This window comes from Euleptes europaea, chromosome 7 (genome assembly GCF_029931775.1).
Source record: "Euleptes europaea isolate rEulEur1 chromosome 7, rEulEur1.hap1, whole genome shotgun sequence".
NCBI classification, from domain to species: Eukaryota; Metazoa; Chordata; class Lepidosauria; order Squamata; family Sphaerodactylidae; genus Euleptes; species Euleptes europaea.
The window spans coordinates 97,457,133-97,474,602 of record NC_079318.1 but is presented as its reverse complement, the minus strand read 5'-3'; the positions used below and the strand labels follow the sequence as shown (position 1 = coordinate 97,474,602).

General features: G+C 49.3%; 1 protein-coding gene across 1 annotated transcript; it reads right to left on the bottom strand.

Moving 5' to 3' along the window:
- Positions 1-660: 660 nt before the first annotated feature.
- LOC130480162 (protein S100-A11-like) lies at positions 661-12,314 on the bottom strand. The gene is made up of 3 exons (XM_056852602.1): positions 12,258-12,314; positions 4,383-4,541; positions 661-828 (listed from the first exon to the last, which is right to left on the bottom strand). The coding sequence occupies exons 1-3, from the start codon at positions 12,258-12,260 to the stop codon at positions 661-663; spliced, it is 330 nt and encodes a 109-aa protein (XP_056708580.1). The 5' UTR covers positions 12,261-12,314.
- Positions 12,315-17,470: the final 5,156 nt, after the last annotated feature.

The following is a 17,470-nucleotide window of genomic DNA, read 5'->3' as shown; positions in this document are numbered from 1 at the left end:
CAAGGTGCTGGTCTTGACTACATCAAAGCCTTATATGTAGGGTTGCCCACCTCCAGGTACTAGCTGGAGATCTCCTGCTATTACAACTGATCTCCAGCTGATAGAGATCAGTTCACCTGAAGAAAATTGCTGCTTTGGTAATTGAACTCTATGGCATTGAAGTCCCTCCCTCCGCAAACCCTGCTGTCCTCAGGCTCTACCCCAAAAAACCTTCCGGTGATGAAGAGGGACCTGGCAGCCCTGTCTATATGGTTTATGACCAAACCTGAAGGACTGCCTAGTCTAGGGATGCCAAACTCCATGTACTAGTTGTAAATCTACCGTTATTACCACTGATCTCCAGCCGATAGAGATCAGTACACCTGGAGAAAATGGCTGCTTTGGTAATTGGGCTCTATGGCATGGAAGTCCCTCCCCTCCCCAAACCCCGCCCTCCTCAGGCTCTGCCCCAAAAACCTCCAGGCGTTTCCCAACCCAGAGTTGGCAACCCTAGTGACTGCCCTAAGGGCCACAATCCCGCAAGAATGGGGCCCGCCTCATTTCACATCAATTTTTATTGATAGAAACGAAAATAGTGATTTTGGTCGTACGCAGAGATCGGTTTTCTGGAATGTTTGGGATTTTGCTGGGGATGGGCCAGAGCCGGAGGGGGTGGGTTGATCATGGTTTCTTGGGCCCCCCGCTGGTCGGGGACGACATCACTTGGACGTGGCAGGCCTGCGCCAGGCCGCCGATGAGGTTCAAGAATTCGCCGAAGTCCAGCTGGCCGTCACAGTCTAAGTCGAGTTTCTTCATCATGCGGTCCAGGACGCCTGGGTCCTTCTGGTTCTGAAAGGAAGGGAGGAGGGTTTGAGGAAGGCTTTATCGGGGGGGGGGATCTCGTACTCGTCTGAGAAGGTAGGGTTGCCAACCTCCAGGTACTAGCTAGAGATCTCCTGCTATTACAACTCCATGTAGAAGCTGGAGATCTCCTGCCATTACAACTGATCTCGAGCTGATAGAGATCCGTTCACCTGCAGAAAAATGGCCGCTTTGGCCATTGGACTCTATGGCATTGAAGTTCCCTCCAAACCCCCCTCCCCTTACCCACTGAGCTGATGGCACCCCAGCATGATAGAGATCAGTTCACCTGCAGAAAAATGGCCGCTTTGGCCATTGGACTCTATGGCATTGAAGTTCCCTCCAAACCCCCCCCTTACCCACTGAGCTGATGGCATCCCAGCATGATAGAGATCAGTTCACCTGCAGAAAAATGGCCGCTTTGGCCATTGGACTCTATGGCATTGAAGTTCCCTCCAAACCCCGCCCCCCTTACCCACTGAGCTGCTGGCACCCCAGCATGATAGAGATCAGTTCACCTGCAGAAAAATGGCCGCTTTGGCCATTGGACTCTATGGCATTGAAGTTCCCTCCAATCCCCCCCCCTTACCCACTGAGCTGATGGCACCCCAGCATATTACAGCCTGGTAATTGCTCGGCACCCCCCTCCCCCAAATTTGTTCCGATCCCAGGTGGGCAGTGAAGGAATTGTCTGACTGGATCATATGAAAAGTCCCTCTAGTTCAACAGCCTGCTTCCCACAATGGGTGCCCCGGTGCCCCCGGAAGCCCCCGAAACAGAACAGGACGATATTCATAACAGAAAACCAGCTCCTTGCCCCTAGCAACTGGTACCTCGAGATACACTGCCTTTGAACGGGGAGGTTCTATTGAAATGACCTGGGTAATAGCCCCTGACAGGTCGGTATCTTTTGTGCAGCGCTCTGGAAATGCAGAGCCGTAGGTGTGGCTTCCGAGGAACAGTGGGAGGAGCTAATTGGCATGGGGGGGGGGGTTGGGGACTACAGATTTCATTTACCAGGTATGGATTTTCTAGTATCTGCAATGGAGGGTATTGCGACATTATGCAGAATAAACTTTAAACTAATTTGACTCCCACCACTTCCACTCAGAGGATCCCGGGAACTGTAGTTTCAAAAGTGTTAAAAATCATCCTGCAGCTACAATTTCCAGGAGCTTCCTTAGGAGGTGGAAGAAGCATCAAATAGGCTTGCCAACCTCCAGGCGGGGCCTGGAGGTCAACCAGAATTACAACGGAGATCAGTTCCCCTGGAGAAAACGGCGGCTTTGGGGAGGCGGACTCTAGGACTGTCCGGCATCCACCAGGGGTGGGATATTTCCCACCCTCAGCCGCCAATCAACTGGCTGCCACGGAGACCCACCGCCAGCAGGCATCTCAGCAACGTTGCCGCGACACGGCGACATCATTTCCGGCGTTGACCAGAAGTGATGCCACCACATTACTGGCGGTGCTCTGGTATTTGGGCAAAAGCTCTATGGTAAAAAGGCATTTGCCGTAGAATTTTAAATACCAGAGCGTCCCATGTCGCTGGCGACGCAATGATTAGGGGATGGGCCGTGGCTCAGTGGTAGAGCCTACACTTGGCATTCAGAAGGTCCCAGGTTCAATCCCCGGCATGTCTAGTTAAAAGACTAGGCAGGTGATGGGAAAGATCCCTGCCTGAGACCCTGGAGAGCCATGGAGAGGGGCCGGGGCTCAGTGGTAGAGCATCTTCTTGGCATGCAGAAGGTCCCAGGTTCAATCCCCGGCATGTCTAGTTAAAAGGACCAAGCAGGTGATGGGAAAGCCCCCTGCCTGAGACCCTGGAGAGCCATGGAGAACGGCTGGGGCTCAGTGGTAGAGCATCTTCTTGGCATGCAGAAGGTCCCAGGTTCAATCCCTGGCCTCTCCAGTTAAAGGGACCAGGCAAGTAGGTGATGGGAAAGACCCCTGCCTGAGACCCTGGAGAGCCGCTGCCTGCCTGAGTAGATAACCCTGACTTTGATGGACCGAGGGTCTGATTGAGCTTCATGTGTTCATGTGCGTCCTTTCCGGTGCGCCCTGGAAGTCGATGTCACTGCAATGCCAGCTTAGGCCTTTCCCCACTGCCGGTAAGTCCCTCCACTCCCTGCTGGTTTCCAGGAGGGACCTGGCAACCCTACTGAACTCTAGACAACATACCCCACTAAGGTCCCTCCCCTCCTCAAACCCTCCCCTCCCCAGGCTCCACCCCAAAGCTTCCAGGAATGTCCCAACCCAGAGCCGGCAACTAGCGGGGTGCTGCGTTCGGCAAAGGCGACTCGAAAAAAACAGAGGCGCTTTAAAGGGAGCCGAAAAGTGGCTTCCGAATCGTGCCGACGTTTTTCAGCATGATTCGGCCTGCGTCAGCCGCCACCATTAACAAAAGATGGGGGGACTCCCCTCTCCCCCTTCCTCTCCCCCCTCACTTACCTGATAGCAGGCGCCACCGCTTCTGGGCTGAACATGGGGCTCAGAGGCGGCTGCGGCTTAGGGTTGCCAACCTCCAGGTACTATATCAATCACAGATTACTGGACATTTATTTTTTAACAGAATAATAGCCTCTATTTTATATACAATACCTATACTACTGGGTTGATCACTGCTCAACCGGCAGGTGCGCAAAATAATAGCAATGTGAATACAACGGAAAAGTATCAGCGCTGCTACATAAAGGAATATTTTCCCGGGGCTGTGGATATAAAGTATAGGTTATTATTCAGTTAAAAAATAAATGTCCAGTAAACTTTGATTGATATGGTATATGCTATTAAGGTTTAATTGAGCCTTCGTGCTGGTAGTTTTCTTAACCTCCAGGTACTAGCTGGAGATCTCCTGCTAATACAACTGATCTCCAGCCGATAGAGATCCGTTCACCTGGAGAAAATGCCTGCTTTGGCCATTGGACTCTATGGCATTGAAGTCCTTCCCCCTCCCCAAACCCTGCCCTCCTCAGGCTCCTCCCCAAATACCTCCCATTGGTGGCGAAGAAGGACCTGGCAACCCTACTGCTGCTGGATTCAAAGTAAGTGAGGGGAGGGGGAGATGGGAAGGGAGGATGGGGAGTAAAATTTGGATGCGGTGCTAACACACCCAATTTTTAAGGGATCTGGACATTTCGTTATGGGGGGTTTCGGGAATATCCGGGTTTCCTGAAAAATGCCAGGTCCATTAGACCCGAATCTGAATTTTACCCAATTATTTATGCTCACCCCTGTTGGCAACCCTAGCGTCAAACCCGTTTACTCCTGTGCAGTAAAAATGGCCCTGAAGTTAGTCGTAGACCGAGTGAATCACTTGCGATGGGATTGCTTTATGGCTCTGTGGGCCATCCTTGCTGGAGAAAGTGGGTGGGATTATGCTGGCACCCACTTTTGGGGAGGGGCTCTGACAATGCCCCGCGATGCAATTGGGCCATGCAGTACTCCGGCAGGGACTTGGGTTCAGGCGTGGCCGGGCCCGTTACAGCAGTTGACGAGGAAATGGTTCGGCCCTTTTGCCCACTACAAAGGGGAGATCGTACCTTTGAGAAAGATGCCAGCTCTGTGTTCATGAAGGTCACAAACTCCTTTTTGGAGAGGGAAGAAGCGTTTCCATCGCGGCCGGCGTAGCGCTGGAAGACGGCCAGCAGCGACTCGATGCAGCGTTCGGTTTCTGTGGGGCCGGCGGTGTACTTCGACGACTGTGGAAGACAGAGGGTTCAATTTGTATTTATTTATTTATTTATTTATTTATTTTTAACAAATTTTTATTGCTTTTTTATAATGAAAACACACAAAGAATACATGAAAGAAAAGAAAAAAAAGAAAAAAAGAGAAAAAACATATAATACAAAGAAAAAAAAAGAAAAAATACATATAGAGAGCACTGATTAACTACTGATACATTATTCATTATAAAACCCTATTAGTGCTCAGACTCCAAATCCCTTCCCCCACCACAGTGCCCTTCACCAAGGGACTTCCCATGGAATGTTGTGGCAATATATAAAAATTCTATTATTGTCATTAGTTAAGAATCACTTTATACTATAATTCGTTAATAATATTTTTAAAATCCGTTTTTACCCATTTGTCCCAATATGCGGCAGCCTTTGACCATGTAGATTTAAATTCTTCCATATCAATTTGTATTTATAAAAACGCTTCGCCCCGCTACCTGCTGGGGTACCGATAAGCCGCTTAGAAGTCTGCTAGGCGCAACAGAACAAAAAGGGTATTCATCCCGATAGTGTCATGAGATCCTTCCTTCCTTCCCGGTGCAGCAGGATGACTCGCTGTCAAAGGAGGCTGCCTGTCGCATCTCTTAATGAGTCACTCCTTTGAGGACACCTCTCCATTAGAGAGGTGAGCCTTGAACAAAGGGATGGGCTCCACTGAGGGTGAACTAAAGAGTGTCGGAGTATCAGAAGAGCCCTGCTGGACTGGTGCATGGATCAGTCTAGTCTTCCCATTTCCATCTACGGCTGGTCCGATCCACCTGTCCGGTACATTTTTGTATCCTGCCTTTCCTCTAAGGAGCGCGAGGTGTGTCTGTTTTGACCTCACAACAACCCTGCCAGGTAGGCTAGGCTGAGGGAGAGTAACTAGCCAAAGTTTACCCAAGTGAACTTCATGGCAGAGTTGTGATTTGGGTGTCTCAGATTTGACATTTTAACCACAATACCACCGTGCCTCTGAATCTTACCCACTCTTGGGGCAAAGAAGAAGAAGAGCTGGCTTTTATACCCCTCTTTTCTCTACTTTTCAAGGAGCCTCAAAGCAGCTTACAATTGCCTTCCCTTCCTCTCCTCACAACGAGCACCTTGTGAGGTAGGTGGGGCTGAGAGACTTTGGAGAGAACTGTGACTGTCCCAAGGTCACCCAGTTGGCTTCATGTGGAGGAGAGGGGAAACCATCCTGGTCCACCAGGTTAGAGTCCACTCAGTGCTCATGAGGAGGAGTGAAGAATCACACCCGGCTCTCCAGATTAGAGTCCACTGCTTGAAACTACTACGCCATGCCGGCTTTCTCATCCATCTGCGATGGATGAAAAATGGCTTCTACCGTAGAGTTTTTGCCCAAATACCGGAGGGTCCCTACGATGACTTCACTTCCGGTGCACCTTGGAAATGACATCACTATGTTGCTGACGACAGAGGCCGGTAAGTTCCCCCCACCCTCTGCCAGTTGCCAGGGGGTATCTGGCAACCCTAGGAGGGGCCATGGCTTGGCAGTAGAATATCTACTTGGCAAATGGAAGGTCCCAGGTTCAGTCCCTGGCATCTCCAGGTGATGGGAAAGACCCCTGCCTGAGACCCTGGAGAGCCGCTGCCAGTCTGAGTAGACAATACAGGCTTTCATGGACCGAGGGTCTGACTCAATAGGAGGCAGCTTCTTCTTTTATACGCCGAAGTTTTATTTTAAAACACAAACAAACCAACAAACATATATGCATTTAAACATAAACAATTAAAAAATCAAATTATTACATTATATATACTTTTTGAAACTGCATTTCAATGATTAACTTTTTTGAATTACGTTACTCTATGTTCTAAATATATTTTCATATTTAATAATATAACATAGCTTATCTAATAATATAATATGAAGGCAGCTTCATGTGTGTGTGAATGGATGGACGAGGAATAGAGAATAAACTGCTGCTGTCATACTGCCCTTGTACGAATCTGTGGTGTGACCACACTTGGAATACTGTGGACAGTTCTGGTCACCGCACCTAAAAAAGGGATATTGCGGAGCTTGAGAAGGTGCAGAATAGAGCAACCAAAATGATCAGGGGACTGGAGCAACTGCCCGATGAGGAGTGGTTAAAACGCTTAGGGCTGTTTAGCTTGGAAAGAAGGCGGTTAAGGGGAGACATGATAGAGGTCTATAAAATGATGCATGGGATGGAGAGAATGAAGAAGCTTTTCTCCCTCTCTCATAATACCAGAACATGGGGTCATCTGCTGAAGCTGGAGGGTGAGAGATTCAAAACAGCTAAAAGGAAGCACTTCTTCCCACAAGGCATAGTTCAATGGTGGAACTCCCTGCCCCAGGATGTGGGGATGACTGCCAATGTGGGAGGCTTTAAGAGGGGAGTGGACATGTTCATCGAGGAGAGGGCTATCCAAGGCTACTGGTCAAAATGGATACCAGTCATGATGCACACCTATTCTCTCCATGATCAGAGGAGCATGCCTATTATATTAGGTGCTATGAGGAACACAGGCAGGATAAATGCTGCTGCAGTCATCTTGCTTGTGGGCTTCCTGGAGGCACCTGGCTGGACACTGTGTGAACAGACTGCTGGACTTGATGGGCCTGGGTCTGATCCAGCATGTTTGTTCTTATGTTCTTATGAGACTGTGGGGAAAGGAGGGAATGCGGCAGCTTCACCCTCTCTTCTCTGCTCTCAGGAGCGTCTTCCAGTTGGGCCCTTCGAGCCACGAGACTTATGAGAGAGTCGCAGCCCTCGCGGATCGGGACCCACAGTTTGCAAACCCAACCACCAAAGAAAAGATGAAGGTGAATCCCTCATGTGCCCTCTGGCGGCCAAAAGCATCCCTGCAGCGATAGCCTAGAGGTGGAAAAGGGGTGGGTGGGAGGCGATTAATCATTTTTGGGGGAAGCGCATTCCAGCTGCCCAGTGACTGTGCAACAGCATGTTTGCTTTGGGCTAAAGAATGAGCGAAGGAGGGGGAGGGTTGGGTGTGTCCGCTGGTTGGGAAAAAGAGCTCGGCTTGGGAGGCTGAGAAAGTTTCCGTCTCTCCTGCCTTTAAAGGCACCGGGAAAGAGAAAGGAACGAGGCCTGCCCATCTCTCTGTGTCTCCCTTTCGATTTGTCACAAGGGAAAATATGGGGATGAAATAGTCATAGGGTGACCCACAGATCTAGAGGACTGACTCATTCCTGGCAGCAGCCAAATTCCCCTGGGGGAGGAGTGCTGGCTCAGTGGAAGAACCTCCACTTGGCAGGCACAAGGTCCCTGGTTCAATCCCTGGCATCTCCAGTGAAAGGATTTGGCAGCAGGCGATAGGAAAGACCTCTGCCTGAGACCCTGGAGAGCCGCTGCCAGTCTGAATATTCAAAACTGACCTTGATGGACCAATTGCTTGATTCAATATAAGGCAGCTTCATGTGGGTTCATGTTGGGGGAAGGTCTGTGGCTCAGTGGTAGAGCATATGGTTTGCATGCAGAAGGTCCCAAGTTCAATTCCTGGCACCTCCAGTTAAAAGGACCAGGCAGTAGGTGATGTGAAAGACCTCAGCCTGAGACCCTGGAGAGAGGCTGTCAGTCTGAGTAGACAGTACTGATCTTGATGAACCAAGGGTCTGAGTCAGTATAAGGCAGCTCCCTGTTTCCATATTCAAGGGGAAAGGTCGTGGCTCAATGGAAGAGCCTATGCTTGGCATGCAGAAGGACCCAGGTTCGATCCCCGGCATCTCCAGTTAAAGGGACTAGGCAAGTAGGTGATGTGAAACACCTCAGCATGAAACCCTGGAGAGCTGCTGCCAGTCTGTGTAGACAATACTGACCTTGACGGACTAAGGGTCTGTTTCAGTATAGGGCAGCTTCATTTCTCCCAAATGGGGGATTTGAGGAGCATCTCAAGAGGTACCTGTACTCCGTCTAGAAAGCTGAAATAAGGCACCCGCCTAGCCCAAGAGTAACCTGTTAAGAGAGTCTGATGGAAGAGGAGGCATTTGTACAGCTTACAGTTAAATGTGGGTAACCCCAAAATGCAGGTCAGGCAAGAGAAAGAAAAGCGACACTTGTATTCATTTATTTATACCCCACCTTTGTCCCCAGTTGGGACACAAAGCACCTTAGAACATTGCTCTCCCTACCACTCAGGCCCGCACAGTTTATCACGTACCAGGACCTTTTAAAGTGGGAAGGTAATAAATGCTCACTGAAAGACCATGAAGAAGTAAAAGACCTCTTGACCTGGTTTCAATATCACCAGATTAACTCTGTTTTTATTCAGGATTTGAAAACAGGATTCTCCAAAAATAAATCAACTTTCCAAAAACTTTTATTGGATACAAATGACCACCTTATATCTAAGATGTATACATTATTATTGGAAATTTATTGTGAGCAAGAACGGATTAAACCTACTATGATTACCTGGGCACAGACGGTGGGCCATGATATATCACTGGATAAATGGGAAAGACTTTGGTCACGAGACATGAAACTTATTCTTGCTCAATCATTAAGAGAAAATATCTACAAAATGATATATAGGTGGTATTTAACACCTAAAAAGATGGCAATGATCTACAAATCAATGTTCCCAAAGTGCTGGAAGTGCAATACAGAAATAGGTTCATTTCACCACTTGTGGTGGACCTGTGACAAAGCAAAAAACTTTTGGGACATGATCTACAATGAAATAAGATTGATAATACAGACAATATACCTAAAACGCCCGAGATGATGTTACTTAGTATGATACCAGAGTCTATTTTGACTCAGAGATCATTCTTAATCTATGCCACCACTGCTGCAAGATTGATTTATGCAGCTAAGTGGAAATTGACGGACATTCCAGACAAAAAAGGCTGGATACAAAAAATGCTGGAACTGGTGAAAATGGCAAAACTTACGGCATTGATAAATCAAAAAGATAATATGCAATTTATGGGAGAATGGGAGGCATGGAGAATTTATTGTGAAAATGACCTTCAAATGCGGGAATTCAAGGGTTACTCATTGATCTAATCCATTTTTTACTATAATTAGGGATGCTTTTATATTAAAATATATAGTTATCATAATAAGATTGATTTCAAGACGGATAATAGTTATATATGATATGATAACATGAATTTATCTTACTTGATTTGGATGCAAAAATGTATATATATATATATCTATATATTAATATTAGGATTAGAACCTTATACAAGAGAGTATACAAATTTATAATGAGGTAGACGGAGATGAAGGGGAAGTCGTTATATTTTATTCAAATATATTTGTATTTTCAACAATAATTCATTGTTCTTTACCGTTTCTGATGACTTTTATAATTGTTGAACTGTGTGTTTATATATTGTGAAAATAATAAAAAAAATTTTTTTAAAAAGAACATTGCTCTCCCCAACCTCCATTTTATAAAAACAGCCCTGTGTGGCAGGCCGGGCCGAGAACTTGTGAAGGGCCCAAGGTGAGCTGCCGTGAGGTGCCATGTCAGAATTGGGGATTTGAACCAGGGTCAGCCAGGGTCCTGGCCCGCCACTCTAACCACTACACCACACTGCCTCTCACTTTAAATGTAGGGTTGCCAGCTCTGGGTTGGGAAATACCTGGAGATTTCAGGGGCAGAGCCTGAGGAGGGCGGGGTTTGGGGAGGGGAGGGACTTCAATGCAATAGAGTCCAATTGCCAAAGTGCCATTTTCTCCAGGGGAACTGATCTCTACCGGCTGGAGACTAGTCGTAATAGCAGGAGCTCTCCAGCTAGTTCCTGGAGGTTGGCAACCCTACCCTGGGAGCCTGCGTGCCTATCTCAGGATGGAGGGGGACTTTTGTGCTCCGTTTGCAAAGTCTTCGACAATTTGCAAAGGTCCCTTTCTGTGGATTTCCTGAGAGGAATAGAAACAACTGCAAGCAGAGGGAAGGGCTTGGGCCCAAGACGTTTGCTTCCTCCTCAGGCCTGCATTCGGTGGCGTTGCAACCTGACCTAGGGTTGCCAACCTCCAGGTACTAGCTGGAGATCTCCTGCTATTCCAAGTTATCTCCAGCTGATAGAGATCAGTTCACCTGGAGAAAATGGCTGCTTTGGCCATTGGACTCTATGGCATTGAAGTCCCTCCCCTCCCCAAACCCCGCCCTCCTCAGGCTCTGCCCCCAAAACCTCCCGCCAGTGGTGAAAAGGGACCTGGCAACACTAACCTGACTGCTCATGCACACCTCTGTGCCTTTATGGGGTGGCCAACTTGTCTTCTAGTTGGGCAACTGGGCATTTAATAGGTGCATGGCGGGCAGCCCGCGATGGGGTTGCCATAAATTGGCTGCGACTTGACCATAAAGGGGAAATAATTTGACCACAAGCACCTAAAAATAGGTTACCCGGAGGGGGAAAAATGCCCCTCAGTTCTGCTCTGGTGCCCTTAATAGTAGCTTAATTTTCAGAAGTCATGGAGAGCACATGCATTATCTGGCTGAGCTGGGGTTAAAGACGCAGGAACAAGGGCCATTAAAAATGTTGGCAATCTTAGCCAGAAGCCTGAAATTAAGAATATTTAAATGTGGGGGGTGAGGGAGTTGTGAATTTCCTGCATTGGGCAGGGGGTTGGACTAGATGACCCTGGAGGGCCCTTCGAACTCTATGTTTCTATGATTCAATATAGTAGCAGTAGTCAAAGTGGGCTAGATCATCAGCTCCCTCCCCATTCCAGCTCCCATGCCTTTACAGCTGCGCGACAGGCAGAAATTCCACAGGTAGTGCCAGCCTGTCCATATCAGAAGTGGCTTCACCTATTGAACTTCAGTCAAGACGGCTCTCCTATGATGATCTGACCCTTTCCAAAGATTTTTTTTTTACATCTGCGCTGGGTCCTCAACCCCACCGGCCACATCTGCAGAGCGTAAAGATGCCGAAGGGTGTGGTGCTGTGCCGTGGGGGAGGAACGGCTCCAAAATGGCCCCCGCTGCAGCCACACCCTTCCCCGGGGCCTCCCTTGTTAACGCAGAACACCACCTAATCACCCGGGAAAGAGTCCCCTTTTGCAGCCTGGCTTTGAAATCCAAATGGATAAAAGGGTACGACGTGATGAAATCGGCCCAGCCGTTTGTGCGTGGTCTCCTTCCCCCCACAGAACGAGCTGGAAGGTCCGTTATGCGCCGCCCTTGCGCTTGCCAGGTTTCGGCGTGGACAAGATTCGGTGAACCCCAGAGGGGGGATTCGAACAGTGGCTGCACACTGTGGGGTCGTGATTGGCCGTGGCTACCTGGCCAGATGTCCCCATGAGTGTATAACCGCGAATCTTCGCTTCCCATGTTCGCTGGAGCGAACATTCGTGCGCCTGCTGCGAACATTCGTTGTCCTGAAAATTCAGAATTCGTGGCATCCACCCACTTGGCCCCACCGCTGTTTTTCTGGCCCCGCGCCCACCTACCCAGCCTCCTGCCCGGCCTTCGTTCCCCCCTTCGTGGAGACAGTGAGTTCACCCTTGGCATGCTTCATGCGCTCCGCTGCCAGGTTCCTCTCCTGGTCTCCATTAGCGTCGCCACGGAGTGGAAAAAAGTTCTGTGAGCTTGTTTTCTCTGTGGTGTGCACAGGGCAGGGTGGGGTGGGGAAAAACTGTAAGGACCAGAAAGGCAGTTTTCTCTTCCTGCGCATTACGAGCATAGTTTGGGGAGCCCCCAGATCAGTGTGCTGAGGAAAGGGCGTCAACTTACCATTTCTGCGGAGAGGCGAGGTGGACCACAGCTGCGGGCTGGCTGGCTAACTGTGAGCGACGGCTTACATGGGAGGTGGGGAGGACTCGCCCCTCCCCAGCCCAGCCCACGCCCTTCCCTCCCTCCTCTCCCTCCCTCCCCTCTTTCCAGGTTGAGCAACTGCCTCCCCCTTTCCTCCCCTCAGTGAAGGCAAAGCTAGACTTGCCTGTTTGGAGAACTCACAACCCACCCTCACTCAGGAATGTGTTGGGAGGGGGGAGAGTTTGCTATCTTTCCTGGCCTGTTATTTCTGACTGTTTTTTCCTGGCAGGGCGGCTGAGGTTACACCGCAGGCAGAAATCCAACTGGCAAAGCCACGGCGCAGCGCAGAGATGCAGCGATTGGCAAATCGGCACGGCTGGATTTCTGCTTGCCGGGCAGCCGTTCAGGGGGCGAGAACGTGAGAACAGCTTGGCTGGATTGGCACACAGGCAGGTCAATCCCAGCCCCTTGTTTCCCGTGGTGGGTAGCCAGAAAGCGCCGAATGTTTACGAGGAAGGCATGAAGGGGAAGGCCTTCCCTCCTGCTTGCATGCCCAACATACTTGCTTCAGAGATACACTGCTTCTACACATGGAGGCTCTATCAAAACTTTTATAGTAACAGTAGTTCAGCCATGGAATCAGCTGCCTAGGGAGGTGGTGAGCTCCCTCTCACTGACCGTCTTCGAGCTGCGGCTGGATGAACACTTGTCAGGGATGCTTTAGGCTGATCCTGCATTGAGCAGAGGGTTGGACTATATGGGCCTCTATGGTCCTGTCCAACTTCTATGATTCTGTGATCAACTTCTTTAATTCTTTGTGGTACCCCTTGGGAACATTCAAACGTCACCATTTCAGGCCCAGATACTCCCCCCACCCACAGGAAATTGGGGGTAACTTGACACCAAGGAATCTGCATTAGATCATCTTCCTGGCCTTGGGTATTAAGCTCAGGAATGCTGGTGCAGAATCATGGCCTGAGACATCTGTTTTTGCTTCCTCCCTCCTCTTTTTTTACTTTGTAACATCCAGCTGGAAGAAGAGTTCTGGAAAACTGGAAAGCTTGCCCTCTATTTTGAATCATCGAATCCTAGAGTTGGAAGGGACCACCAGGGTCATCTAGTCCAACCCCCTGCACAATGCAGGAAATTCACAACTGCCTCCCCCCCCACACCGGTGATCCCTACTCCACACCCAGAAGATGGCCACACAAACCCTCTTCCAGGGACCCTGGTCAATCTGGCCTGGAGGAAAATTGCTTCCTGACCTCAAAGTGGCGATCGGCACTACCTTGGGTATGCAAGAAAGGGCCACAAGAGCCAAACACTGATGTAACCCTTCCTGTCCTCCCTCTCATGATCTGCCTAAGTTCACAGAATCAGCCTTGCTGTCAGGTGGCCATCTAACCTCTGCTTAATAACCTCCAAAGAAGCCCACCACCTCCCGAGGAAGCCTGTTCCACTGAGGAATCCCTCTGTCAGGAAGTTCTTCCTAATGTTTAGCCGGAAACTCTTTTGATTTAATTTCAACCTGTTGGTTCTGGTCTGAACCTTCTGTGGCAGCAGAAAACAACTCTGCACCGTCCTCTCTATGACAGCCCTTCAAGTTCTTGAAGATGATTCTCATATCACCTCTCAGTCACCTCCTCTCCAAGCTAAACATACCGAGCTCCTTCAACCTTTCCTCATAGGACCTGGTCCCCAAGATGCTGAACAACCGTTTGATTGGTCCCAATAAAAAGCTATTTGTGGCTTGTTTCTGGATTCTGATTTTGGATCCGAACGGCTGCAGAAAACCTTTGCCAAACTTGTTCTTAGCAGAGTTCGATTCCAGACCTCTGTTGCTCCAGAGACTAGGACACGGAGTAATGGATTTAAACTAATAGAAAAACATTAGGAAGAACTTTCTGACGGTGAGGGCTGTTCGATGGTGGGATGCCCTGCCTCGGAGGGTGGTGGGGTCCCTGTCTTTGGAGGTCTTTAAGCAGAGGCTGGATGGCCATCTGTCGGGAGTGCTTTGATTATGGGATCCTGCATGGCGGGGGGAGGGTTGGGGTCACTGGGGATGGGGGGGGGAGGTAGTTGTTAATTTCCTGCAGTGGGCAGGGGGTTGGACTAGATGACCCTGGTGGTCCCTTCCAACTCCATGATTCTATGATTCTATGATTCTATGCCCAAAGAGGTCAGGATTGAAGACAGACCCCAGATATCCAGCATATATAGGGTTGGCAACTCCAGGTTGGTAAATTCCTGGAGATCTCGTGGGTGGTGGAGCCCAGGGAGGTACCTCAGTGGAGTGTAATGCCATAGAGTCCAGCCTCCAAAGCATCTGCGTAGTGGTTAAGAGCGGTGGTTTGGAGCAGTGGACTCTGAACTGGAGAACCAGGTTTGATTCCCTACTCTTCCACATGAGCTGCGGAGGCCAATCTGGTGATCTGGATTTGTTTCCCCGCTCCTCCACACAAAGCCAGCTGGGTGACCTTAAGCTAGTCACAGCTCTCTTAGTGCTCTCTCAGCCCCACCTACCTCACAGGGTGCCTGTTGTGGGGAGGGGAAGGTGATTGTAAGCCTGTTTGATTCTGCCTTAAGTGGTAGAGAAAGCTGGCATATAAAAACCAACTCTTCTTCTTTTCTCCAGGGGAACTGATCTAGTCTGGAGAGAAGTTGTAATGCCAGGACATCTCCGGGGCCCACCTGGAGGTTGACAACCCTAAGCATATCTTAGAAGAGTGTTGGACTAAGAACAGGGAGACCTGAGTTCAAATCCCCACTCGGGTAGCAAACTCAGTTGGTGGCCCTGGGCTGAATATTCTCTCTTGTCTGATCTACCTCTCGCGGTTGCTGTGGATTATACCTGGTTTGGGGGATTATACCAAGCTTTGAGGGAAAAGCTTTCATCTAACCTACATGGACTCTTTGGTGAAGGTGAAGGGTGTCTGTTTTGTGAGGAGGATGTTACGGGCAGTTCTTTAGACTGGAGCTGTGAATCATTTTAAGGTTGACTGGCTTTTAACCTAATTTTTGATCCTGTTGGCACATTTTGTATAAACAGTCTTGATACTGCGGGGAGGAAAAGGAAGCATACAAATGTTTTAAATAAATATATATATATTTAAATGATGTCATTGTCATTTCTAATAGCTGTGGATAGATGGTCTGTCTGTGTGCAGATAAAGATTTCTTTGCTGGATCCGCCCGGTCCGGTTTCCTGTTTGCATTAGTAGTAAGCCAGGCACCTCTGGGAAGCCTGCAAACAGACGGGAAGACCTCCTATATTGGTTGTTCCCACCATCTGGTCCTCAGAGGTATACTATGCCTGGACACGGAGGTTCCATTTAAAGGCACAAAGGCCTGGTGTTCAGGGCACGGGGCTGCCGCTAAGCACTCGAATGCCAACCAGTCCATTTATAAGGATTCAAGCACCCCACGTAAGAAGAGACCTGTTGGATCAGACCAGTGTTCTGTTTCACACAGTAGCCAACCAGTTGTCCTGGAAGGAAAACAAATAGGGCACAGAAGCCAAGGCTTTCCTGTTACCTCTAGCACTGCTATTCAAAGGTTGGCTGTCTCTGTATATGGAGGTTCCATTTAATCACTTTGGTCAGGACACATAGTAGAGGTCCATCTAATCCAGTATCCTGCTTCCATCAGGACCCAACCCAATCCTACTGGAAGTTTCAAAATCCAGTGATGTCAGAGGTATACTGCTTCTGAACATGGGAGCTCTATGGTAGAGCTGCCAACTGCCTGGAGATGACAATGTCCTGTCTCTTTAACAGAGGCTGAATGGGATGTTCTTTATAAGGAGATGAGGTTTATCTCTATGCCATGAAAAGCTTCAGCTGCCCTTTCCCACACATTAAACCTCTGTTAAAGGGGCAGAGCATTTTTCTCCAGCCCTGCTGGCAATCCAGGGAAAGGCAACGTAATGCATACCAGTAGCAGCTTGATTTGAATTCAGGGCCCTCACAGCTATAGGATCTGTGTCCTCTACAGCAATGGGCTAAGGACGTGGTGGTGGTTATAGGGTTGGCAGTTCCCCCCGGCTGCTGGCCGGGGATGGGCGGTAGGGTTGCTAGCTCCAAGCTGGGAAACTCCCAGAGATTTCAGCTGAAGAAAGAAAGTTCCAGTTCAGTTCCCATCTAATTTTCACTTGCAGGGCGCTTCTCCATTTAAGGGCAGGCAGAAGTTCACCAGGCAAAGCCTTTCCTGGCGTAGACCTGCAGCGTTACAGCTTGGCGTTCATGCCAGACTGATTACCCAGGGGTTTTGCCCCAACTCATCCCTGTTTTTGCCAGTGCTTGTTCCCTGCCTCGCCCAGTCCGGGTGCAGAATGAGAAGTACTTTCCTAAGTTTTTCAACACTGGAGTGTCTGTCTTTGGTGTCAGGGATCTCCCTCTTTTCAGGCTCCCCACTTCCCTAAGCAATGGGGAAGTTCCAGAGGAATCTCTACAGAGAAGGGAGGGGGAGTGGAGGCTAGGGTTGCCATCCTCCAGGTACTAGCTGGAGATCTCCTACTGTTTCAACTGATCTCCAGCTGATACAGATCAGTTCACCTGGAGAAAATGGCCGCTTTGGCCATTGGACTCTATGGCATTGAAGTCCCTCCCTTCCCCAAACCCCGCCCTCCTCGGGCTCCACCCCCAAAACCTCCTGCTGGTAGCGAAGAGGGACATGGCAATCCTACTGGAGATGCCTAGCGCCTTTTATAATAAGCTGCTTTCCCCCTACATATACAGGGTAAGCAGATGGGAAGCAAGCCTCCTGGCTCATACACATGGAAAGATTGAGCAGATGTGAAGAGGGTCATCAAATCTTCCACTGCAAGGCCTTCCCTTCCCACTGCCCATCTCCCTGCCCAGTTTTCTTCTGGGTCCTGCATTACTCCCCTGCTGGCCAGGGGCCGTGTGAATTAAAAAATTTTTTTGGGGAGAAATTGAAATAAGGGAGAGCCTAGTTTTTAACTAGCTTTTAAAAAAAAATCTGAGAGTTAGCATAGTGTTGTGCTTGAGAGCAGTGGACTCTAATAAGAACATAAGAAAGGCCCTGCAGGATCAGACGAAGGTCCATCAAGTCCAGCAGTCTGTTCACACGGGGGCCAACCTGGTGCCTCTAGGAAGCCCACAAGCAAGACGACTGCAGCAGCACCATCCTGCCTGTGTTCCAAAGCACCCAATATAACAGGCATGTTCCTC